General features: G+C 40.1%; 2 protein-coding genes across 4 annotated transcripts in view; one reads left to right on the forward strand and one right to left on the reverse strand.

The window, feature by feature from the left end:
* lzts1 (leucine zipper, putative tumor suppressor 1) lies at positions 1-17,075 on the forward strand. 2 transcript variants are annotated; one of them, XM_085425227.1, is made up of 10 exons: positions 1-195; positions 10,291-10,637; positions 10,733-10,861; positions 13,296-13,358; positions 13,798-13,957; positions 14,063-14,454; positions 14,574-14,747; positions 14,871-15,002; positions 15,941-16,135; positions 16,430-17,075. In XM_085425227.1, the coding sequence occupies exons 2-10, from the start codon at positions 10,407-10,409 to the stop codon at positions 16,967-16,969; spliced, it is 2,016 nt and encodes a 671-aa protein (XP_085281353.1). In that variant the 5' UTR covers positions 1-195; positions 10,291-10,406; the 3' UTR covers positions 16,970-17,075. The 2 variants fall into 2 exon arrangements, with proteins under 2 accessions (XP_085281353.1, XP_085281352.1); XM_085425226.1 differs by lacking the exon at positions 1-195 and adding an exon at positions 8,535-8,890.
* The window catches only part of hspb11 (heat shock protein, alpha-crystallin-related, b11), an 18,433-nt gene continuing 4,856 nt past the window's right edge, over positions 10,730-24,306 (reverse strand). The window contains exons 3-6 of one of the 2 annotated variants that reach the window (XM_085425231.1): positions 24,109-24,177; positions 23,992-24,035; positions 23,824-23,898; positions 10,730-11,859 (exon numbers count right to left, since the gene is read on the reverse strand). In XM_085425231.1, coding sequence (XP_085281357.1) covers positions 11,857-11,859; positions 23,824-23,898; positions 23,992-24,035; positions 24,109-24,177 — 191 coding nt within the window. In that variant the 3' untranslated portion in view covers positions 10,730-11,856. Of the gene's footprint in view, positions 11,860-16,911; positions 23,899-23,991; positions 24,036-24,108; positions 24,178-24,306 lie in introns of those variants that run through there. The other variant, XM_085425230.1, reaches the window with a different exon arrangement.

Below are 24,306 nucleotides of genomic sequence, written 5' to 3' on the forward strand. Positions count from 1 at the left end.
GAGTGTTCCAGGTATTGAAGAGGTTTGAGGAAAGGAACCTAAGAGACCTCAAACAACAAAAGCAGACATCACTTTTTTCCCCACACCGGCCCTGCCAGTGTTCGGCTAAGGATGGTTTGCTCATAGATCACAAAGCTTGGGGAGACAGGGCAAAAGCAGAAGTGACTGAGACTGTGGAGGCAAGGAATAATCGAGGTAAGTCACCACTACAGGTACTCAAAGACAGCATGGCTTTCTGACTAGATCTGAAATGATGGCAGAGACTTGTGCGAGGCTCAAAGCCTTGCAGTTCATGCAGGATACAAGCAGATTCCTCCTTATTTAAGTGTGCAATTTGCAAAGTTTAAGTAAGGTGAACTAGGATCACTTTATGATCATACCAAATTACAGCTAGCATTAATAATAATTCCAAAGTTTCTATGCATGGAAGCAGTCCAAGGCTTTTGCTTGTTAAATGCAAACTGAATTTTAAAATGAAATCATCTCTGTGCATGAGGACACACTGGCTATAAATGAAATGTCTGATTTCGACCCAGAAAACTGCCACTCGTGCTCTTTTCATTCAGCTCAGCCATTACTGGGCAAACCATTGTTTAAAAAAAAAAAAAGCTTAAAATAATAGGGACCAGCATGAGGTTTGATTTGATATAAGCACAACAACTCCTGGGATATAAATACCCCTGAAGGCTAAGCTGGTAGTTATAGGTGTTTTCAACATGATTTTCAAGTGTATTCCCCACCCAGTGATTACCTAAAGTAACCCCCCACCAACCCACGGTTCCTAAATATTGCTCTGTTTCTTTTATACAATTAATGGGTCTGTATGCAATGATGGGCGTAGCTGCGGGAAGTTTATTGTTTTTTTTGTTGATGAGTGAGTATAGGGGTGGGATTTAATAAGTTTTCTTCGTCCCACTCCTTTTTCAGGCAATTTTTGTTTTTTGTTTTGTGTATTTTATGTTCAATATAGGTATTTGTTGTGCCTGAAAATGAATAAATAAATGAAATGAATGAAATGAAATGAATGAATTGTAACACATGAAGGAGAGCTGTTTCGCCAACTCCCAGTTTCTGTCACACTCGCGTACAGTGAGATATGTGTTGAGACCTGCTGAGAACATGAATTCTTGTACATTGTGCAGGTGACAAGGTGAGTGGGTAAGTATAGGGCACTTGTACAGGCATGTTCAGCTTTGTTTGTACCAAATTATTGTGTGGAGAAAAACACAGGGGAGGAATTGTACCAAGCAATGTGAGAGTAAAAAAGAAGTGGGAATAGACAGTTCCCTGTCATTTCACTGACTGAGATGTTTGTTTGTTTGTTTTCTATGTGCACAGCAGAGATCATTTTTTATGTAAATATCTTGAATTGACAGATGATTCTGTTTTGGGTTGTCTTTTGGCTTTTTTCAATAACTAATGCTTTGCTCATTACCGTGTGACAATCATTTGAAGCTGTCATGACCTGCTAGAGGAGATGCTTCTTAAAATAACTGTCCTAGATACCTATATACCAGCATCCACTCGTGAATGAAGGCTCTGCCAAAGAAGCACGGCAATCCAACATTCCAACATCCACAGCAGTCAACTTTTCAGGAATAAAACTGTTTCTGTTTAGAAGTAAACAGCAGATGAATGTCGACTTATGGCTCTTCCCAATTATCCCAAGTCAGACTGCTGAAAAAAAGTTTCCCTGTAACGAACAAAGTAGCAAAACAAGGTCAAGGGCCTTTATTTTGGAGCTGAGCACAGGTATCGCCTGCAGCAAATATCTCCAGCTGCTTTTGGGATGATATAGACCCCCATAAAGTGAGCTCATTGTGTCTTCCTCCTTACTTCCTCTTACTCCCACATTACACCATCCACACACACACGCACAGCCACAGAAGATTAGGAGGATGGGAGGCAGTTATGCTCAAGAATGACAATCTTATCATTGAGTATTCAGCTTTTGGGGGTCATCAGGCTTCAGTGCCAGGAAAGGCCTCATTCTTTTCTACCTACCTATACATGTTGTCCTTTCTTAAACGAAGATATAGCATAATAAGTGTGTGTGACTATGTGAGAAATCCAAACGTCTATATACTGAAAGTTCTCATGCCCTATCATTGATACAAAATATAGCCCGATGAGGCGTTATAACACCTTTATAACACCAGTACAAACTAACTGATCTGACACTAGTAAAATGTATTAGCCGGTGTGACTTCTATATTTCTGACCATAACCATGAAGTCTTTTTCCGAATCCTCCGTTAATGTACAAACAGCATCGCAACAAAGCTTTTATGGCAATCGATCAAATTTGAGTTTTATAATAAAAAGGCTGTCATATCACACACGAATGGGACAGGGTGACAAGTAATGGAAAAAGTATATGTGCGAGTAATGGGTGAGCAATAATTCAGAACGTCTAAAAAAACGCTTCCATTTGTTACATTTTCAGTTGCTGTTTTTAGAGAGGAATAAAAGCCAGAGAAGTTAATATTTTATGACAGCTGAGCTGGACTTTGATAAGAGCTATCTAACAGAAGATGCATCCAAGTCTTTAAAACCTTTTTTGGACTGGTTCCATGGCACTGCGCATGTTTGAGGTATTACAACAAAAAGGTGCAGAAACGCATTGTAAGGTAATAACCAATCAAGTATGGGCGGATGCAGCTCAATAAGGAAATATAAAAGGACATTTGAGATATTTAATTTTAGGACTTCTTGAATTCATGAGCATTAGTTTCCATGCTTGTCGCGGCACTAAAGGTTCCCATTTAGACTCCATTAAAAATACATTTTCCCCTACACTCCAACTGCCAAGGTTATGCAAATGCACGCACTACAAGAGCAGTAGTTGGCCAGCCATACAGAGCCAATGAATAGTGCAGAGGACCTCCTTATCTATTAAAACCCATGGAGGTTGATGGTTTGGTTGACCTAATGTCTCATTTGGATGCACATAATAGCATCTGAATGCAATCTAATTTCGGGCTGGGGGGTCTCACTAAAAGCTGAGCTCTAGTCAAAGTTGCCTGGTCTCAAAAGGAGACACTGAGATGACATTAATGTGCAAAAATTGTTTACTTTTATTATTCATAATTAAACCTCTTTCTGTATCCTGACCCTTATATCTCAAACAGAGGATACATGGGCTGTATGCTGGGCAATACAGTAGTTGTCAATGGATAATGCAATGTTAGCTGCACAGAATAAATACCCTTCTCTCACGCACACACAGTCCTTCCAAGTCAGTGTCTTTCTCTTTCTGCTTGTGCCTCTCTCTGTGCCTGGTATTCCATCTCCCTACTTCAGGGCAGTAATGAGTGTCTGGTATTCTGCACTTCAGCATTGAAGCCCTATTCATGCTCGATCTCCTTTACAATGCACTAAAAGGATTACCCAATTAGCTGCTATTGGATGTCATCGTGTGTGTGTGTGTGTGTGTGTGTGTGTGTGTGTGTGTGTGTGTGTGTGTGTGTGTGTGTGTGTGTGTGTGTGTGTGTGTGTGTGTGTGTGTGTGTGTGTGTGTGTGCTTGGTCAGTAGATAGATGTGTTAGCAGTGAAAGTGAAAGATAGATGACCGTCTCTGTTCCACACTTCATTCCCAGTTGATGTTCTGCTGGAGGCCACATTACTCATCCCCACAACTCAGTCTCGTGAGAAAGACACAAGATAGAGAAAGTGCGTGTGTGTGTGTGTGTGTGAGAGAGAGAGAGAGAGAGAGAGAGAGAGAGAGAGAGAGAGAGAGAGAGAGAGAGAGAGAGAGACAAGAGACTGAGGCCTTGACAGCCTTCAGAGAATGACAGAGAAAGAGTATTACTTTTCAATAATTCAACCTATGCACCGATTAGTCTCTGTGAAATACTCAGCTGTCATATGTAAACTGTGTCTTCTTCTCTTCGCACCGTAATTGGTGATTTTAATTTTCACTGTCATGTTGGGATAATAGGAATGTCCATTTCATTGTCTGTGAACCATTATTTACTTAGTGTGAGCCAAAGATTGATTCCAGTTATCTAATGCGTTACATCACACTGTGAGCAGCGCATTCATCATTTTGCATTCAGAGGATCGAACCGTAGGCTATAAAGATTCATTTAGACTGACGTGGCTGGAAGCAATAAAAGTGCAATCCACATAAAAAGTTGGGACACACTAATGCCTTTAGCATAATTCATTTATCATTTTACAGCTCCTCATGGGGAAACCTACAGTAAGCTCAGTGACATATACTGACTGTAAAATCACAGTCTGGTTTAATATACACTGATAAGCAGGCATGCATGCTGTGTAACAAATGAGTTTTTGCTAAAATAGTATGCGTTTGCATGCATCTCCATTTTTTTAATCAAAAGTTAAGATTAAAAATTATATGCATACAAATTTGAGCATAATAACTTTACTAGAGATGGCACGATACCACTTTTTAATGTCCGATACCGATTCCAATATCATAAATTTGGATGTCTGCCGATACCGATATGAATCCGATACAGTGTATTTTGTAATCAATAAAACTTCTTTTTATAAATATCTTACTGTATTTTGTATAAGTTCATACTCAAGTTTAAAAAAACAAGACACTGAAGCTATTCTGCTATACCTGTATGCAAAAAATACACTCCACCCAAAACATTTTATAGTTCAGCAACACTGATCAATTTAATAAATTTAAACCAACACCATCCTCCCTATTCTGGTATTTTAAAGAGTACTTAGTGGAAATATTAAGCAACCTAACTAATAGGGTTGCCAACTCCCAGCAAAAATTAGGGAACCACCCCCCTTCCCTTAATCGATGTAATCAACTTTAATTTAATGCAAGTGTAAAACAAATGCACAGAAATCAATTATTTTTCTACAATATTTAAATAGATTCAACATCTTGCTTCAACAGAATTGCAGACTGCACAGATGGTACCTTCCCAAAGGAAAAAGTACTATAGCTTACTAGGGTGTATATTAGACTTATTAGTTGCTATATACAATAATGGATTTCTATACATTTAATCAGGTGACCACTTTTGTTGTAAGATTCAGATAATTATTTATTCAAAGTTTTTAAATGACATAATAAAGAAAAATATTTCTTGGTGCCCCCCTTTTTCTGTTAATGCCCTACCCTGGCAAAACTTTGCTAGACCCGCCCCTGCACAGTTACCAGCCGTCAGCTACATAGAAAAGGATCCTGGTGTTATTTGTCTCATAACTTCCCTTCAACTCATTCATGTCACCTAAAGGGTAAACCTGTTTCTCCATCACCTGTTCAGCTCTGATGATTCAGTAAGGACATCTCCTGGTTTCATCTTCATGTTTTCCTCTCACCACATATCCAAACGGATATCATGACCAGCAAACATCAGCTGATACTAGAAAGTAATATTAAATAAATTTTAACAACAGCTTTTCACCCTTTAACGCGCTGCTGTTGTTTATCCGCTGGTGTCCTCTTTCTAGCGCAAAGTGGGCGATAAACAAACAAGAAAGACGAGACTTGTGGCAGAAAAGCCGATCATTGATCAGTTTCATGTTTGAAGTAATAACAGGAGAGGGAGGGGGAGTGAATGAGAGAAGTAGATGCAACTGAGCAGCAAAGACGGAATAACTCCAGCTTTGTGTTTATTTTTTAATTCTAGCTGAAGTACGGGACAAATCGCTTCCTTTTCACCTCAATATGGAACTCTGATGGTCAGTCCAGCTGTGGCTCAACATATCAGTTGTTAAGCTTAACGTGGAAATACTATGCAAACATTCAAGGATGAACTTACACACTTGCTTTACTTATCTGGGATAGTTTTCACCGAGATGAAATGCTGCGGTTAGGAAGCATGTAGCGAGGCTCCAAATGCTCCAACAGACTGCTGACAGGTCTGGGAGACAACAGCCGCTCTATCACGTGACACATACTGCTCCGATGCGCCGAGCTGGGTTACGCCAAGTTTTATGAGTTTTGTGAGGTGATTTTGTGATACTTCAGATCGGACTACATATTTCTCTCCGATATCCGATCCAGTAATTTAGGTCAGTATCGGACCTATACCGATACGTAATATCGGTATCTTTACTGGTAGAGAACAACAACTGCAGATTTTGTACATTATTTAGTAATAATTTATATTCTGTGTAAATTGTTGTATAAATCTTCTGTTGTTCTTGATACTCTGTATGGTGTCCTTACATGTCTCCAAAAAAGTAGTGATGTAACATGAATAGAATAGAAATGCTGTATTTCAAACTGTAGCCTTTGTTCAGATGAGGGGTTTAAGATATTGTTGAGCATTGCATTCTGGGAAGTATTTTTGAATTGATAGTCATACAAATGACCAAATATCAAAATATCTCACCCTTTGACCACTTCATGTTTAATTCAATCATTTAAAAAAAACCACCTGTAATTTAGGTAAGATAATACTTGTTTTGTTCAAATGTTCAAGTTAATTAAAGTTAGCTTAACTTACATTAAAAGCCTCAAACAACAAAAACTTAAATGAATTTTAGCCTTACGCAAAGCAAAACAGTAGTTAGAACTAGTAGCTTAAATTTTACTTTAAGTACGCTGGCCTCTGAAATGTAAGGAAAACAAATGAGATTGATGATGTTGAATGCACCAGAGAACAAAGAAGAATAAGCTGCCCAAGAATGACCTAAAAAAACATATAGTGAACCGGAGAGATTAGCCATGCATCTGTTAGAAATTACCATAAAAAGAGTGAGAATTAAAAAGATGCCATCTGGCACAGTGGCAGTGTAGAGGTACAGTGAGAACAGAGGAGAGTTTCATGGTCATTGTGAGACAGGTATAAATCCTGGATGTTTATAACACACTTACTGCTGCCTGCCATTGGCTGGGCTAATGGATTGGCTATGCTCTGTGAGTGTGTGTGTGTGTGTATGTATGTGTGAGTGTGTTTTCGGGTGGAGGAGTGGGGGGTGGGGAATAGGGGTGTGTAGTGTCAGCTGGTCCTGTGCGGGGTAGGGCTTTGTGTCAAGCAGGTCAGCTGGGGTTAGATGACACAGCGCCCACGCTCACACACACACACACACACATCATCCCCTGCCTGCACACAGAGACATACACAATAAGCAAGTGCACAACACTCTTTTGTGCAGACACTGAAAAACATGCAGGCAGTCAGATATGTGATTAGATATCTGCATGCATCCACACACACTCACTCTCCCCAGTCCCAACACACCAGAGGTCTTAAATCACGCTTTCCCCTCAAAGACTGTGGAATCAACTGTTTACATTGCTTATTAAATTTTTCGAATGAAGGGGCAATGAAAAGATTTTCAAATTGCTATATTTGCGTCAAACAGACGTGAAATTGATCAGTTCTGAGTACCATGTCAGTAGTAACAAAAGTAAAATGTCAGGATCATTGTTCAGAAAGCAGGCTTCAGGGTCTGAACACGACTAACTGAGGAACAATGGCAGCCAGCTGAAAGCATGAGTGAATAGCCTCGCTGAAAAAAATTATGGCACATCAACAGAAATATTGTATATTATTACATAAAGAGCAAAAAGACTGTGAAAACACTTTATGGTGAAAGGTTTCAGACAGTATGATGCAATATGACTCACTTTTCTGCAATTCTGTCTGCACATCCAGAGCCCATAGTATAGAGCTTTGCTTCTTTGCACAGCACGCTATTAGTTCAATTTTAAACAAGTGATTTTTGTCACATTGATTTTTGTTTCACATTATCAGTATCAGTAAATCTGCTGTGTTCTGTCTAGATGCATGGCAAAGCACTCTGCTTCCTCACATTAACACAAAGTATATGTTTACTTGTGACAAAAATGGGTTGTAAGATTTAAACTTGTTTTGTCAGTTGCAGAGAAAGGCCATATCTTCTCCCTTGTTGTTGTTTTTTGTTATGTGGATCACAGTGCCTAGTATATTTTCCTGTTGCCGGGCTTGATTGTATTTCATCCACAAGGGTTTTTGTCAACAGTCTGGGCTCTGTGGGATGCTGAATGCTTTACTGCCTTAGAGAGAGCTGGACTCCAGCAATGACACTGTGAGAGAGAGTGTGTGCAATTTGTGTTGACACGCAAAGTTGTGTGTGAAAGAGTGGGTCTGTGGGTGTATGCCTGAATAAACAGCATAAAGGCAGAATGGTGGTAAATCGCTCTAAAACCGATGCTCTCCAGCGCTCTTATTTTGAGGACTAGTCATTTATTTAACAGTCAAATATGGTCCTGGGCTGTTTGGAGAGAATACATCAACTGGCACAGAAGAGTCCACACAAAGAAGGCACACTTCAACAGACAAAGAGCCAAAAGACAGAGGGCGAGCGCCTTTTTTTCTCCTTAAGATGAACTGTTGTTTATTCAGGGTGGGTGCAGGGCACCAAGTGGGACGGATGGATGAGGGAGGGACTGATGGAAAAAAAGGAGAGAGGGAAGGATGAATGGGCATAACACAGTTAGTGGATGCACAAACGGGGTGTCTGCGGGTGATTGTGCAGAGTGGAGGGAGGTGCACTGTGAAGGGGGGGAGTGTAAAAGATCTTTTGTGAAGGCTGAGAGTTAATCACTTGAGCGGCACACGCCAGTTCTATGGAGCACATGTTGTACACTGGATCCCCTGAGAGGAGTGGGAGGTCCAACAACACACATACACACACTTGAATTTACATGTCAGTTATGATGCAAAGCCGGTTACAGGCTGAAAAGAAAAGCAGGAAGATCCACCCCCTTCACAAACAGTTAGCAGACCCTGGCCGTGGTGATAGTGTTTGCATTTGCTGCTTGTTCGTTCATACACACACACACATGCACACACCCGCGCGCACAGAGACGTACACATGTCTGCTTTTTTGTTTTCTTCGGTGACTGGATAGATGACTCTGCAGCGGCCTTGCTAGAGATGGATGTTTAGTTTGACCTGGCAGTAAGTAAAATCTATTGTTCATTACATCAGTCCCATGTCAGCGGTAGATGCTAATATCTGAGAGTGATGGTGAAGGCTAGAGTTTAGATTTAGCAGCAGTCATTCAGGGACAATAAAACAGCAGCAGACACAGGCATGTCAGAGACTCTTTACTACAGTGGTGCACAGGACTGCCTCGCTTTAGACTCTTGCGAGTACGAATTTACCATCATTAGCCATTATTCAACATTTTCAGTACATGTTTAGTTTGTAGAATATACTTAGAATTTTATCCTGAACAAAACTGAGAATCAAAACTGAAGCAGTGCTGAAGATGTCTCTTATTATTAGTGGTCTTTGTGTATTTCTGGGTGTGCTTTCCTTTCTTGTATTCATCTATACTGATCAAAAAATATTTCTTTTCTGCTAAAAGCCCAATATACTTTTATTCTTCTGTATGAATGCCACTCTATGTCAGTTGGTGTCTTGTTGATTTTAAAAACATTTTTTTAAATGTCTTAATTCCCTTACTTTTGTTTTAGGGTTGAATAAAAAGTCCCAGCCTTGATCAGCACTCCCTATGAGGCATCTCAGAAACAGTACAATGAGAGTTAGTTTCCTTACAAACACTGGAGGGCAACCATAAATTATGAATTAAACTCAAGCCAAATGCAATAGCTTAGATATATATAACTTATAGGAGGTCGTTAGTCACAGGCTTTGTTGCTGTGGCCATTATTAAATGCTTAAAAGCTCAGGACCATGTGGTTCTAGGAGCCCTTTATCTGCTGCCGAGGGGACTTTTCCCTTGTGGGTTAGAGAGCATGATAGCAACATCTGGGGTCTGGTTATCTTTGAAAGAAGGCGAGGAAAATGAGGACAACTGCACAGTCACACTCATTACGTGTGACTGTGCAAATAAATGTCCTTGTAGACTGTAATTAAAAATATTAACTACATATATTCACACAGGTTCTGTGCACTTAATCTTTATTTCATAATTTCTGCCGGTCTATCTGTAATATGTTCCAAAACAATAGCAAATAGAAAATGATATTCAGATGGCAGCCCCAGCCAATTGTTGAGAAGGCAGTAAGTAGTCTAATTGCCAGTTTGTTTAGAGGAAGGGCACCCAAAGGGTTATTTGTCAAATTTAACAGCTGAGTCATAAATCTAAACATACACAGCCAGGCAGAGTGCCAAGATAGACACTTTTTTTCACTTTGTTTGCTTTGCAAATTTAAACACCTGCTTCAACACTGCACAATAGACTGAACAACAATTAAACAACAGTGATACGCATCAAAAGTAAACTATGAGTTGAGTAAACTAAAATAAGGCTGTATCCTTTCCATGGAACAAAAATCTTCTGTTTAATGATACTGTGCATCCTTTATGTTTATCCTTTTCTTGTTTCACAGATGAAGCCACTGACAGAACCTCCGTGGGGTCACGAGATGTACCTTTCCCTTACTTCAGTGTAACCTCACCATTTAGACTTTAGCTGCATCTCGCCCGTGCGCTTGCCTACAGGACCATGGGTAGCGTCAGCAGTGTCCTCAATGACAACAGCCTCGGCAGCAAACACTGCAAGGCATCTCAGCACAGGTTAAAGGAGGGAACAAGCAGCCACAGAAAGAGTGGAGGTTGCAACCTTGACGGGTTACTGAAGTGCGGCTTCACTCAGGGCTCCTCATCCTCCACTCATCCCTCCAAAGGCCTCTCCCACTCAAGGTCTGGAAGAAGCGAAGATTTTTTTTATATTAAGGTGAGATGACGTGTTTTTTGATGGCATGTGAGAATGAAAAAATTACAACATGCAACGGTGCTTTGGGGTAACAGATTTATTTTGTTTCACACAAGGTAAGCAATAAACCAAGGTCAACGCACCACAGAGAGAGATCAGCGGAGGGACAGGTAAACAGAAATGGGAAATCTGATGGGCAGATGCAACCAAAACTGCTGCTCATGTCTGGAAATGTGACTGAGAAGGTGAGCCTGGTGTTGTTGTTGTTTTCTTCCTCCATGCTTAATCGTGTTATTCTTAGAATATAAGACAAGATTTAAAAGGTTAAGCACAAAAAAATTAACCGATTTATTCCAGCTGTTTCTCATTACAGCTGTTGCTAGGCAATCAGACGCCTACAAGTTAGTGCTCAAGGCTACAAAAACAACAAAAAAACTGTAAATAAAGTAGCAGGTATAGCCCATGTTTATGAAAGGTGGGGCTAATTTAGGGAAAGATGTCCCTTGGGCTTGCATTTTTCATATGGCCAGCAGGTGGCAAAAAGAACCTGATGTAGAATTTAGCTTACGGTAATTTATTACCTCTGTTAACCTTTTTCTAATAGATGTATGGTTTCCTTGACTAGCTTCATGTTATAGGTCTTGCATTGTTTATTATAAAGAATAAAGCAGAGCTTGGCTACTGTAATGATTGATTTTCAGTCAGATTCGACCATCTTTCCTCTTCGGCTCCATCCTCTAATCCAAGGTGATCAATATATCCAAGACGATGGTGCCCACAGGCTTCACAGCCACTGCCCACAATCCACTTAATTGAAATTACAGCAGCTATCTCATTCTTTTATACAGTTTATACATCAGACACAGTCAGTCTGGCAGCTCCCTCCAGCATGACGCTAACTGGTTGCTAGCTGAGTTCTTTTTCACAGTCAGGTGAAAAAGAAAGTTTTCACAGGACTCTATGCAGTCCATGGAAAAACGGGGTAAACTGCGACTCAGTAGCTTGTAGAAAGACCTTTAACAGCAACAACTTGAAGTAATCATTTTCCACTTGTTGTGGAGGATTTCTGGTCCACTCTGCTTTTCAACATTGCTTCAGCTCATTCGTTTATGCACAGTTCTCTTAAGGTCCCGTCACAGCATTTCAATTAGGTTGAGGTCTGGACTTCTTTTCTTTTTCAGCCATTCTGTTGAAAAGTTGCTGCCGTGCTTGGGGTCATTTTCCTGTTGCATGCCCTCAATTACTGAAGAAAAAGAACAAAAGAAAGAAGCCCTAATAATGAGCCCTCCACCACTGTGTTTAACAGATCTTATGAGGTGTTTGGGCTGAAATGTTGTGTTCTGTTTTCAACAAACATAATGCTGTGCATTATGGCCAAACATTTTGACCTGGAGGTGGAAGATCCTCTCCTGTTCCTCCTCCTCCGCCCTGTTACGACCAACAGTTGTCCTGAATGTTTTGCACTTGTAAATAATCTTTCTCACTGTATAATGACAGACTTCAGATTGTGGCCTTATATCCATAGACCATATAACCATAAAGATGGGCAACAAAAATAGTTTTACTGAGATCATTGCTGATACTTGCTGTTCTGGAGCATTTACACTAAAAATTCTGCTTTTATAGAGGCACCCACACTTGAGCTGATGGTAAATTAACAGAGTATATTTCATTAGCATCACCTGACTGCTAATTACTCTCATAATTCCTACAGAAGCAGTAAGGGTTTACGTAGACTGCATAGAGTAATGTGAAAAACTTAATTTTATACATGACTGTATATGTCATAGGCTCCTGTGTGGAAGATGTATGGAGCCATTGTGATGTCAGTCTATGGTTTATCAAGTCCAAGCAGGCAACGTCACAAGCAAAGACTGGATTTGACTTTTGCCCAGTCTGCTTTTGTTTCTCAAAAAGAGACCCCCTTGCTGTTGGCCATCATAAAAAAGAATTAAACTCTAACACAGTTTCATATGTCTTTAGTTTCCAATCCTAGATGCTGCTGCGTTCATCTTTGACAACCCACAACATCAAGCAAATAAGTTTAAAGTAATACATTTAGATATTAATTGAGATCATGATGTACTGTATTTTCATGCCCTTATAAAAAATGTAGCTTCACTGTGCTTTCCTTAACTGGAACAGTTGCTATGGTTATCCTGACAACCATTAAGAAGTCATGCTGAGTAGCTGAAATAGACTTTAACAACCTCACAGCGAAGTGGAGGATAAAACATGCACAGCAGGTAGTTTAATAAGTAGCAGCTATTCCTCATAACCTGTGTAGGACCTTCCCAGCTTATTAATCACTCCCTCCCAGATTAATGACCTAAGGGTGCCTTGATCTTTTCAGAAAAGTCTTCTCTGTGCCAAGAATACCAAAGCAAACAGCATCGTCTTCTATAGGTTTTTAGGCCTCATGAATGGGGCTTGGCTACCTTGAGGAGGAGGAAGGGTGGGATTTAAGTAGACAGCACAGACTAAGGAAAAATAAAAAATAAAGCGAGGGATCAAGGGCCAAAGAGAATTTGAGAGATAGAAAAAAAAAAACATAAGGAAAGGCATCCCAGCCATGAAGTCAGTGTGAAAGAATGCTGAGTTCACAAGCTTTACCTCTTACACTTCAGCAATAGCTCATATTATTAATATCACTGAAAAGGGCTATTCATCTTCCCTCAGACAGCACATGGAGGAGAGATATGGGATGCAGAAGGAAGGAAAAGAGGACAGAAAGAAGCGAAGGTATGGCACTGCTTGTGACATTCTTGGACAGCCCAGATGGGGCATGTGGAGTATAAGTTCATCTTTGAAATGAGTTTTCCCTTTTTTGACAGTCTGGTGAATTTTACTTGCAACTACTGCTGTGTGTCTTTTAATACCGGCAGTTTGTAGAGAAGCAATTCTGCACGCTTCAGTGGTTCTATTTCTACTATGAAAAGACAGACACAAAAAAAATCTATCCCTTTCATTTGTACGGACTTCCAGCATGTGACAATATTTATCTATGTAAAGCCAGTCATTATGATTTTTAAGTTTAAGAATGTGACTCATCCTCAGCCCTTTATACTTCTGTGAAAAAGGACTTGCTTTTGGCTGTGATGTTAACTAAGAGGAACCCAGTGAATATAAATACAAAAGTAGGGAAGAAGAGCCCTGACTGTGTGCCATTTCACTCTTCTAGACTTCTGCTGAGAAGTCATCGGTCCGTTCCACTGCCTTCAAGTGCATAAATCCCACAAGGACTTCATCCACAGAGACAGGCCACAACAGCCTGGACCACATCCTTTGTCCTCTGAAGAAAGCAAGCAATCCAAATATTAGAGACAAGCGGGACACTTCAGGTTTTCGTCTATATTTCACGCATGGATTGATGCTTTAAAATACATTTTGCTTGGGTTGAATGAAAAATTAAACGAACGTACCCGATGTTATCTCTTTCCCCTCAGGCACTCTGTCCGACTCTGGACGCAACTCCATGTCTAGCCTTCCCACCCACAGCACCAGCGGCAGCCTAAGTGCTTCCACAGGCCCTGTCAGTCACAGCGATGGCAGCTCCGCTCCTGCAAATAGCCTCAGCGAGGGAGTACAACCCAATTTCTCTCCATGGGTCAACGGGAATAGCGCTAACCTTGACTGTAGTTACGGTGCTGATTTAAACAGCAGTGGGTTGGTATCTAAGGCTAATGAGGACGCCGGCTCCCCACTCTCTGCAGATGAGCCAAGCGCTCTCTCTGAGACTGCAGGTGGGATTCGGTCTCCCATAACTACAGATGAGTCACTGATTGAACGCTTGGAACAAAAGCTGCTGGAGAGAGAAAGTGAACTACAGGAGCTGCAGGTACAGAACTGTCACGTGAACAAAAAGTAGAGGTTAATAAAAAATAAAAACCAGCATGTGCTCTTAATCACGATGAAAATGAACACTCCTTAGTAATTAGGCCTTTCACTTTGCAACAGGTGAGTTTTGAGGAGAAGGAAACAGACACCTGCCAGCTGTTTGAGGAAAGACAAAGGTACTGTGCTGAAGAGATGGAAGGGCTGAAGCAGCGATGCTCCACAAAGCTACGCCAAGCGTCCCAAATGGCTGCAAAAACACAGCAAGCACTCCAGCTGCAAGTCAGCCAGCTCCAGGTCAGCCCTCGTCTGCCTTTATTTAAAACCACGTATTCCTGGGTCATCTTTATCCTACCAACCATATTTCATGTAACACTTGACCACTTGAATAATTGAAAGGAAAAATAAATTCTCATGCAGGCAGAGAAGGAAAGGCTTCAGGAAGACTTCTCTAAGCTAACTCGGGAGAAGGAGCTTATTGAGCTCAGACTAAAGGCTTATGAGGCAGAGAGCACACAGCTAGCTCCGACCCTCGAGGAAACTCAGTGGGAGGTAAGTCATGGGTTATATATGTGATATACTGTAAGTTAGACATGAAAGCTTGTAGCATGAAAAACAGTGTAATACAATATAGAGCTGAAGTGGGATACCAGCTATCCTTCCATCACCAGAGAAAACATTTGAATATCTTCTATGTTTTATGCTTTTTCATTATCACTTATAAGAATTGACTTGAATTGAACTGAAAGCCACTTGCACTGCATTCAGTGTAGTGCATATTGATACGTTTATATTGTGAGTAGCTGCAAACTTAACTCCTAAGAATTTGGGAGAAATGCTGATTGATTTTCTATATATATGATCTATATATACAATCAAAGAGGCTGCCAAGGGAATTATCACCAACTCTGCAGCTCCCTTCAACTCCAACTCCAAGAAGCTTTTCAGCACCTTTCACCTCATTGTTTGGTTGCTGCACTAATCTGATTTAGTCTCGCCAGACCCCTCACTAACATTTATCAGCAGCAAGAATCTGCTCTGATAAACTAAGCTTAGAGAACACAGCTCTTGAACACAAGCCTTTAACAATTTAAGGTGAAGGAAAAAAATAGCTACAAGGAGTCCAGAATTTTATTAGCTTATTTATTAACTATCTATTTTACAGTTAATCTTTGGCACGTGAAAGTGTTGCTTTTCATGCGTACAATCATTCCTGGCAGAGAAATGTATTAATGTTTTTTTTCACGGTTTCTGTGCTAATTTTATAGATTTTTATAAGACTAATTGTAAAACAAAATTTACAGTTGAATCCGTAATGCTGTGGGTATATGCTATCTTGAGGCAAATACACCCACAAAAAGACACATTAAGGGGCAATTCAATATTAAAACAGCATGAGGCTAAGCAGTTGTTTACGTTTCCCTAACTGCCTACTTTACAGAGGATAATTCACAGTTTCATCTTCATAATTGTCTTTTGTCTGAATGTAGGTGTGCCAAAAGACAGGAGAGATCTCACTGTTGAAGCAGCAGCTAAGAGAGTGTCAAGCGGATGTCAGCCACAAGCTGAATGAGATAGTCGGCCTCAGGGCATTGCTGAAGGAAAAAACAGCAAAAATGGAGATTCTGGAGAAACAGAACAAAAACCACGAGGACAGTCTTCACTCCCGCACCATAGACATTGAGGTTAGTCTGCTGATTGCAGTTTACACCACTGCAGAGATGAGACACGGACATGTGCATAAAATGCTCACACAATGCTCATATGACAATAGCTTGGAAGGATCCCTGCAATCATGTGCTATATTTGACTGCCGCATGTTGAGTAAAGTGTTTTCAATTTCCATGTTTTAGCACACTTAATTACAGTCCTAAAAAGTGAGCTTATTTGGCACTTTGTATAATTAGAGCCTGTTACATCCCTCACAACAGTCTTATAATTGCTGCCTAGGTTCTGACCATTTTCCGTTTTTAATTCAGGTGTGCCAAAATGAACTCCAGCGCAAAAAGAATGAGGCAGATCTTCTGAGGGAGAAAGTGGGCAAACTGGAGAAAGACATTCAAGGAATGAAACAGGATCTAGTCACTGCCAAAGAGCAAAGGCTGCAGCACAGTTTGCAAGTCAGAACCCATTCCCCGTCTCAGACAGAAAGCCAAGGTTCAGAATCCACAGACCAGGGGCGAGAGGGAGAGAACAATGAGCACACCTCCACAGAATCCCTCCAAAGAGAGGTGGACAGACTTAAGCAGCAGCTACGGGAGGAGAAGAATGCTCAAAAGAGGCTAGCCAGCAGCTTTGAACAGGAGAGGCAGACGTGGAACAAGGAGAAAGACAGAGTTATAAGGTATCAGAAACAGCTCCAGATCAACTACCTGCAGATGCACAGGAAGAACCACGACCTGGAAAGGATCCTGAAGGAGCTGACAGCAGAACTGGAGAGCCGGACAGAGCTAAGCATGGATGTCGCCTACAGCTCAGGGTTACAAACTTATGACGATGTTATTGCCACAGAGATTTGAAAACTGACTGCTTTTTTCAGCCGTAGAAAATTATCTGTCTCTGTGTCTCAGGCAACGTCCCAACTGGAGTTCATTCACTGCTAATTAGTGTGCTTAAAGAGTTATTTGACGGAATAGCTTTTGGTGATGACAGTGTTATCACTTGTTTAAAAGTAAATACTAAATTATTTAATATTCGGGGGGGGGATTGTTTGTTTTTCTGTCTAACAGGATCACTTAATGTTCAGCTGACTTATTTCCTTCATGATTAATGTCTGATGGCAATGCACAATAAGCATGGTAGCTGCTTAACATCTGTCTCTCCCAGCATGACCAAATGACAAAGATATCATCTACTGTGAGTCTGGGCTTCTTCCTTTTAATTTGCTTAATTAATCCATCTCACTGTTATGCTCCCACATGTTGTATTCGTAATGGGATTGAGCATGGAATGTAGTTTAAGCATTTTTTATTAGTCATTTCAAAAACTATACACAATTATAAATCGTGGCTATTTTCTAGAGACACCGGTGTAACAAAAGAAATCCACAAAATACATAATGAAGTCATGTTAAGCTGCCATGCATTGTGAGTCTTCTGCAGTATAATGAGAGGTCTATATACAAACAGACAACAGTGGCACTAATACATCTAGCTCTTTAAAGTTCACTTGCGCGATTAGCAAATTTACACTGATAAACATTACTGAAAAGAAGTCAGAGTCCTGTTATCATGTATACATTAGTCCACTGAACACATATGTATTTTTAAATGTAATTGTTCAAATTTGTTTACTACAACCAATTCTACAAACACAAGCAGGGATTTAAAATGTTCACTGTGCATCTCTCTGATAAAAGAAGGACTGTGTATGTGTGTCTGTTCTTCATTATTTTCAGCCGCTGCTTATCTGGTCTTCTCATTTGCTGAGGGTATTTTTGTGGGCCAAAGGAAGCAGTGATGAGGGCTCCTGCTCCTTTAGTTAAAAGCTGCTTTTTGTTAGGCCTTGGGAGTTTCCTGTTAGGAAACAGGTAAGAGACCTACAACATTACCTCATATGTGGCAGCCACATGCACGGCAAATTACTACACCTTAAAGATCCAATGGATGATCTCCAGTGGCATCTCAGCCCGCACCCCACCCATATTTTTCCAGAACTTAATGAAGTACAATATAGACCTCTAACAGACACCAAGTGTAAACGTTGGCATCTATTTTGTGCTCTGTGAGAAGGAGACAGATTGAAGGGAGCTGGATAATCTACAATAAAAGCAAATATTTTAGAAGTTTAAAAAAGGGCGATTTTCCAGTAATGTCTATCTAAACCGTTCATCTAACTTTGCGAAAAAGTAAGCTGGCGATGCTCCCACTGGAGGCAAACAATCCTTCCTAGCTACAGTCCCAGCCATTTGGCTCTAATATTCTGGAGCTATTCCACTTCCCACAAGGGCAAAGTAGTTTGTGAAGCAAAAGTTTAACTATTCCACCAAGCTCAACACTAACATAGACAGACAGTGAGGCAGAATATATGATTCTACCTGCAGGTCAGGAAAGATTTGGAGGCAGACAGACTAAGTGGAATCTAAGCTGGGTGGCTGTAACCAGTAGGCACTCAATACAAAGTACTTACTTACTTACTCTAAGCCTAGGCACAGAAACTGGTGAAACAAGGAAAGTAACAAAAGGATGGTGGACATTGCAGCTATGATAATGGTTTTAAGAAGATGCTTGAAACCCCATTTTCAAAAATAAATCAATCAGCCAAAGAGCAACTTGCATATCATGGACAAAAATCTTTACTAACTCATCCTGGGTTAGTATGAACATAGCTGATTAGCAAAGAAAATCAAACATGTTGCAAATGGTTGCCTTTTGTGCATCACAACTTGTAATTTTGACAAAATTCTTGTGCTCTATTTTGAAATCAAGATTATTCAAAATTGACTTTTGCTTCTACAAAGATATTTCAGTGTTTCCAATGCTGTGAAATTGAAATAAAAACAGAACGGCAATATTTTCAACTGAACTAAACTAAACTAAAACGTTGGGAGAATCAGGTCTGATCATTGTTCTGAGTTGCCCTTTTTCAAATGTAGCAGACATGAAGACACGCCCTTGGTTTAGGCAAGGGTGACAGCTGGATAGAGCATGCAGGAGAAAAAGCGTACTTCCTTTGACTTTAACAGACATATACTACCTGCCTGATTCTCACGTAGAAGCATTAGGACCTTGCAGGTAAAAGACTGTTTAATCTTCAGTCTGACTGCGTTTTCTCGTGCTTTTTTGCTGTGTAATGTCTAGAAAAGTTCAGCACTCCAGTGCTTTTGTCTAAGCTGTTTCTATTTGGAAACTGAGGAGGCAAACTGATGTAGTGTTGAAAGCACAGGGTTTTTCCATTTAGGCTTTAGATCAATGAATTTCCTTGCTCAACAGTTTGGGAGCCTGGTTTATTGGCTTTTATTCCATAATGCACCAAATGTTTTTAGTGGCTGACTGTCTGGTTTGTAGACAGGCTAATTTAGCCCCTGTATTCTTTTACTATGGAGCCATGCTGTTGTAATACATGCAGAAAGGTTTAGCGCTGTCTCACAGATGTTGTCTGGCTGGCACCATGGAAGAGTTTAAACTCGCATTTCTGGATGAAGCCACAATTGTGCTCACTGATGATGGTTTCTGGAATTGCTCTTTGTCCTTGTAGTAATTTTCTATTACAGAATTGTGTCCATATTCATGTCTGAAGATCATGGCCAGTAAATAGAGGTTTTCTTCCTGTTCCCGCGCTTACAAGCATTGATCCACCATCTCTGGAACTTTTAATCTGATACATTAATAATGTAGAAGTCTCATAAGGTCACAAAAACCTGTGGGTTTTCTTGGGTTTAAAGGGTTAAATTAACGCTTTAAATATGAAGCAGAAGTCCCACTGCCCCAATATTTATTATGTAACACATCTATAGTTTAGGCTGAAAATCCATGCTTTAAATATGATTCTGGTTTTTGACAGTAATTTATGAAGCCCTGCTACGTAGCAAAGGCACTGAGGAGCCACTCAATAAGCATGGTTGAGATGTCTGAGGAGTACTATGCTCGCTAGGTGCTTTCAGTGGCTAGCCCTGTATCTGACAGCTCTTCTTTTTCTCAGCCTGACAGCATGGAGACAGGTGGATCAGCATAGTGTACAAAAGCTTTTTCACACCCCCAGGCTGGTGTAGGGGTAAGGGACAGCCACTGCAAGGTCAGTAGGAGTTGCAGAGAGGCCCAATACTGCATTCTGGTTTGCATCACGACAGCACATTACATCAGATGTGAGCTGGATTTTTTCTTTCTTTCTTTGTTATACACACACTGGCTGCTTCTTTGGAAACCGGTTTAGTGAGACTAATTTTGCCAGAAAACAGATTAAAGAGCTTTCTCCATCTCCCAAAGAAGCAGCACCAATTCCCATTATGCCTGTTTTTAATCATTACTACAACTATCTTTTAATATGTTTCTCAACTGAATTGCATAAGGGTGGATTTGATGAGCAATTGCTAGAATTAAACTCGTAAATAAATATGAGTGTCAGTTCTTCACTATCATTCTCCATTCCTGTTGGACTTAAATAATAGGAAGATTGTTTCCCTCTCCCATCTAATCAGCTAATTTCGGCCTTTTGATACCACTTCCTTCCTTTCACAACAGCTCGTTGTGTCTCAGCTTCTGTCATAAATGAGCTGATGAGACCAAATCAGAACTGAAATCAAATTAAGGCCCATTGTCAGTGCGCGTGGCTTCGTCACCAACGTGAATGGAGGACCACACTGAAGAGATAACAAGAAACTCAGAGTCGCTGGTGAAAGAAAATAACAGAGCTGGGGTGGGTGGCGGATTTCTTCCTCAAAATAACCACATACAAAACATCAACTATATTTACACAATTGCAATAACAAAAATGCAATGTTTTTCCTGTGATTTTGAAACGTAGCCATTTTAATGTGTTTTAACTGATAATTAACTGAAAAATATATTGCATGCATACATATTTATTGTGGGCTTTTAATAATTTTACAAATATCGACCTCTGTCAGCTGTATCATCTACTGAACAGGGGTTTTCAGGGAGGATCCGATCTCTTTTTATAGACTCAGCTGAACATACAGAGTTCTGGTCTAGCAGATGTCTGAGTATGACTGAACAGCAGTTAGACAGCCATCAGTAGACTGGGTGATAATTTAGCCCTACCCTGCAGTGACATGATAATAATGCACTCATATCCTGCTGTGTTTCTTCTGATCGGCTGATAGTCAAGCACAAAAGGGCCTGAATTCATTAATAACACAGAGGAGCTTTTTCAGACCTGTTCAACATGCAAAGCGAGGCTCTTTGGTTACATTTTTAAAGCAAACATGTGAATTAAAATTCACACCTGAACTACCGAGGAGGGAAAAATGTACTCCTATGACTCTGAAGCACTGCATTTCACGGTCCAAACCTGACTTTCAAAAATATAATAAATATTCCATACTGGTAAATAATAGAAGAGTCAATAACACCGTATCAGTTTCTGCCTTGGCCTCATTACTCATTACACACTCACATACTCAAATGTGCTCCATCCGAACTATACCCCTAAGCAATTAGTTGCTCTAAACTATCAGGAGGCCAGTTATTCAGGCAACTATTTCATATTTTTATTGGTTTATTCAGGGGCCTGCATGCAGACCAAGCTATAACAAACACAGGCTCTGCAAATCCCCAAGCCTCGTGCAGTCAGAAAAGTAATTGGGGAGGGAGTCCCAAAGGGTCCTCACATACTGCTGAAGCCTTCGCTACCGACATGTTGAAATGGCAGCTGAGGTAGATAGGTTTAGGAGTGTTTATGAGGAAGCGTTACTGTGTGTGTGTAAAGGATATATACAGTAAGTAGAAGAGGTGGCTTGAATATTTTGTGTGAACAGGCCTGGAGTCTTTAGACACTCACTCGTTGGCTGGGAAACCATCTGGTCCCCCAACCCCCCAGCAAGGTTGCCCATGGTTATAAATGTCTGTGGCAATGTCAAATTCTGTTCGTGAGGATGGGGTTGGGTGGTGGGCGGGCTGTATGGATTCCAATTTAAGCCCCTGCTGCTCAAAATTACTTAATTAATTCTATCTCTCACACAGAGAGAGAAACTTCCTTTGTAAGTAATTCTACCATTCATCACCATCCGGCTCTTTTATTCCAAGGCTTTGCCTATTATCAGCTTGTGAAATAGGCAGGAACAGTCGAATGGAGAATTTAAAATAAGGCCCATTAGTGAATCCATAACATTAAATAAGCAAAAACTGTGAAGATGAATTGACACAAATGTCCTAATCATAAGGCAGGCTTAAAAATGCATTCAAATGTTTTCTCTATCAAACGTATCCCAGGAAGATTCATAGTTCCCCAGCTATGTCAAATAATGCGTGTGTGTATGGTTTTGTTTTTATTATTGTTTAATTAAAAATGAAATACCACAAAGTCATGCAGTTAGGTCCATATATATTTGGCCACTGATACAAGTGTTGTTTTTTTACCCGTTTACAGAAACATATTCCAGTTATAGTTCTGTAATGGACACGGATATAATGTGGAGACTCTCCACCTTCATTTGAGGGTATCCACATTATCCACATGGAGATGTGGATAATGGCCCACAAACAAACAGCAACTGAAAGCTGCTGCAGTAAAGGACTGGCACAGTATTAAAAAGGAGGAAACCCAGCATCTGCTGATGTCCATGAGTTTAAGACTTCAAGCTGTCATTGTCAGCAAAGTATTAGAAATGAACCTTTTATTTTCAGTTATTTAATTTGACCAACGACTTTTGAGCCCCTGGAACGAAGAGATTGAGTTTGTTTTTTTTGTTTTTTTTAAAAAAAAAACACTTTAGTTGCTCACATTTTTAAGCAATGAATTAAAGCTGAAAGTCTGCACTTCAACTGCATCTGAGTATTTTCATTTAAAATTCATTGTGGTAATGTACACAATCACAATCAGAATAAAGTCATCTCTGTCCAAATATTTATGGACCTGACTGTATATGCTTATGAAAAAAAAAAAGGGTGTATTATTTTTATACATGTGATGAGCTCACAACGTTACACAACTCCCATGAAAATAAAAAGTATGCCTGATTTCACTTCAAATTTCAGTATCCATGACTTCAAGGTCATCTTTTTGTGCACTTCTGGATCTGAGCCAGCACTCAAGCAGTCAATGTGGAGTTCTATAACCAGAGGTGGGCTAGAATAGGTAAGGTGGAGTTCAACAGGAACAGGAGAAACCATGAAATAAACTTCAAAGATCAAAAACTACAGACAATCGGTGCAGCGGACACTTTTCACTGTTTTTAGAACTTTGCTCTTTTCCGCAGCTGGCTGACTGACCAACAACAACACAAGCAAGAGGGGCTTACAGACTGCCTGTACTACATACTTGACAACAGAGCTCGCCATCACCAGACTGCAAACGCACTACCTCTGCTGAAAAATAAATTCTGCTTTATACATTCTGTATCCACGAGTCCGCTAGGGTCCGAGTGACGTAAATTTTGTCATCAGATGGTTAGAGGGTCTGTCTGGATGTTTTAATGTCTGCCTTGTTTTTTTTATTCTTGTGACCACACAGACTTGTTAAAGAAGTATAACAGGAATAACTACTCAGCTCTTGGGTCTCCAGCTATCCAGGTTCCCAACTGAGTACATTCTAGGCTAAACCAAATGTGTAACCAAAATTAAATTCAAGTCAGGCCAAATTTAAATAAAGTATGGTTTTTGATTTTTATGGGTTCGCCGCATAACTTTATGATCACACCTCGTAAATGTTATACACACAATAATTTTAATTATGTGTGTTAATTTTTTACACTGACTCTGTGAACTGAGACAAAGTGATCATATCCCGCGGTGATGATGAAACGAAGGTGGGTGGCACTGCATCCATTTAGCTGAAAGAGAAAAATAAAGACAAGTCATGGCTTTATTAATTCTCATTAAACTTATTCATTCTACATTTACTTTACATTTCCATTTGAACCTACTGTTATAGCATTTGACTGAAGATGTCCCTCTGTACTTTCAAACTCTGCAAGGCAAAGAGTTTGTTAATACCAGTTAAAAACACTGTGAATGGTGCTTTGACTGGATGTCCTTATTACCTTTCTCTGCAACAGGCTCAAACTGAGAAGCATTTTGTGAGGTGTTTTTTTCTATTTTCAGGTGCTTCACTGCAAAACAATTAGAAAGAAATCAGCAGAAGATATTAAAAATTGGAAAGAAACCATGAAACAACACGAGATATAGATACAAACTTTAAAGAAAATAGATATGTCTAGAAAACAATATTTAACAATAAG

The sequence above is a fragment of the Rhamphochromis longiceps genome, linkage group LG12 (assembly GCF_057381845.1).
Source record: "Rhamphochromis longiceps isolate RC_006_pf linkage group LG12, R_longiceps_female_GT1.1, whole genome shotgun sequence".
In the NCBI taxonomy this organism is placed as follows: domain Eukaryota; kingdom Metazoa; phylum Chordata; class Actinopteri; order Cichliformes; family Cichlidae; genus Rhamphochromis; species Rhamphochromis longiceps.

Bases quoted from the DNA above. Each gene is read 5' to 3' on its own strand.
- lzts1 (XM_085425227.1), top strand. From the start codon at position 10,407: ATGGGTAGCGTCAGCAGTGTCCTCAATGACAACAGCCTCGGCAGCAAA. The intron at 13,958-14,062 runs GTTTTCGTCTAT...CTTTCCCCTCAG, and splicing joins AGACAAGCGGGACACTTCAG to GCACTCTGTCCGACTCTGGA. The intron at 16,136-16,429 runs GTTAGTCTGCTG...TTTTTAATTCAG, and splicing joins CCCGCACCATAGACATTGAG to GTGTGCCAAAATGAACTCCA.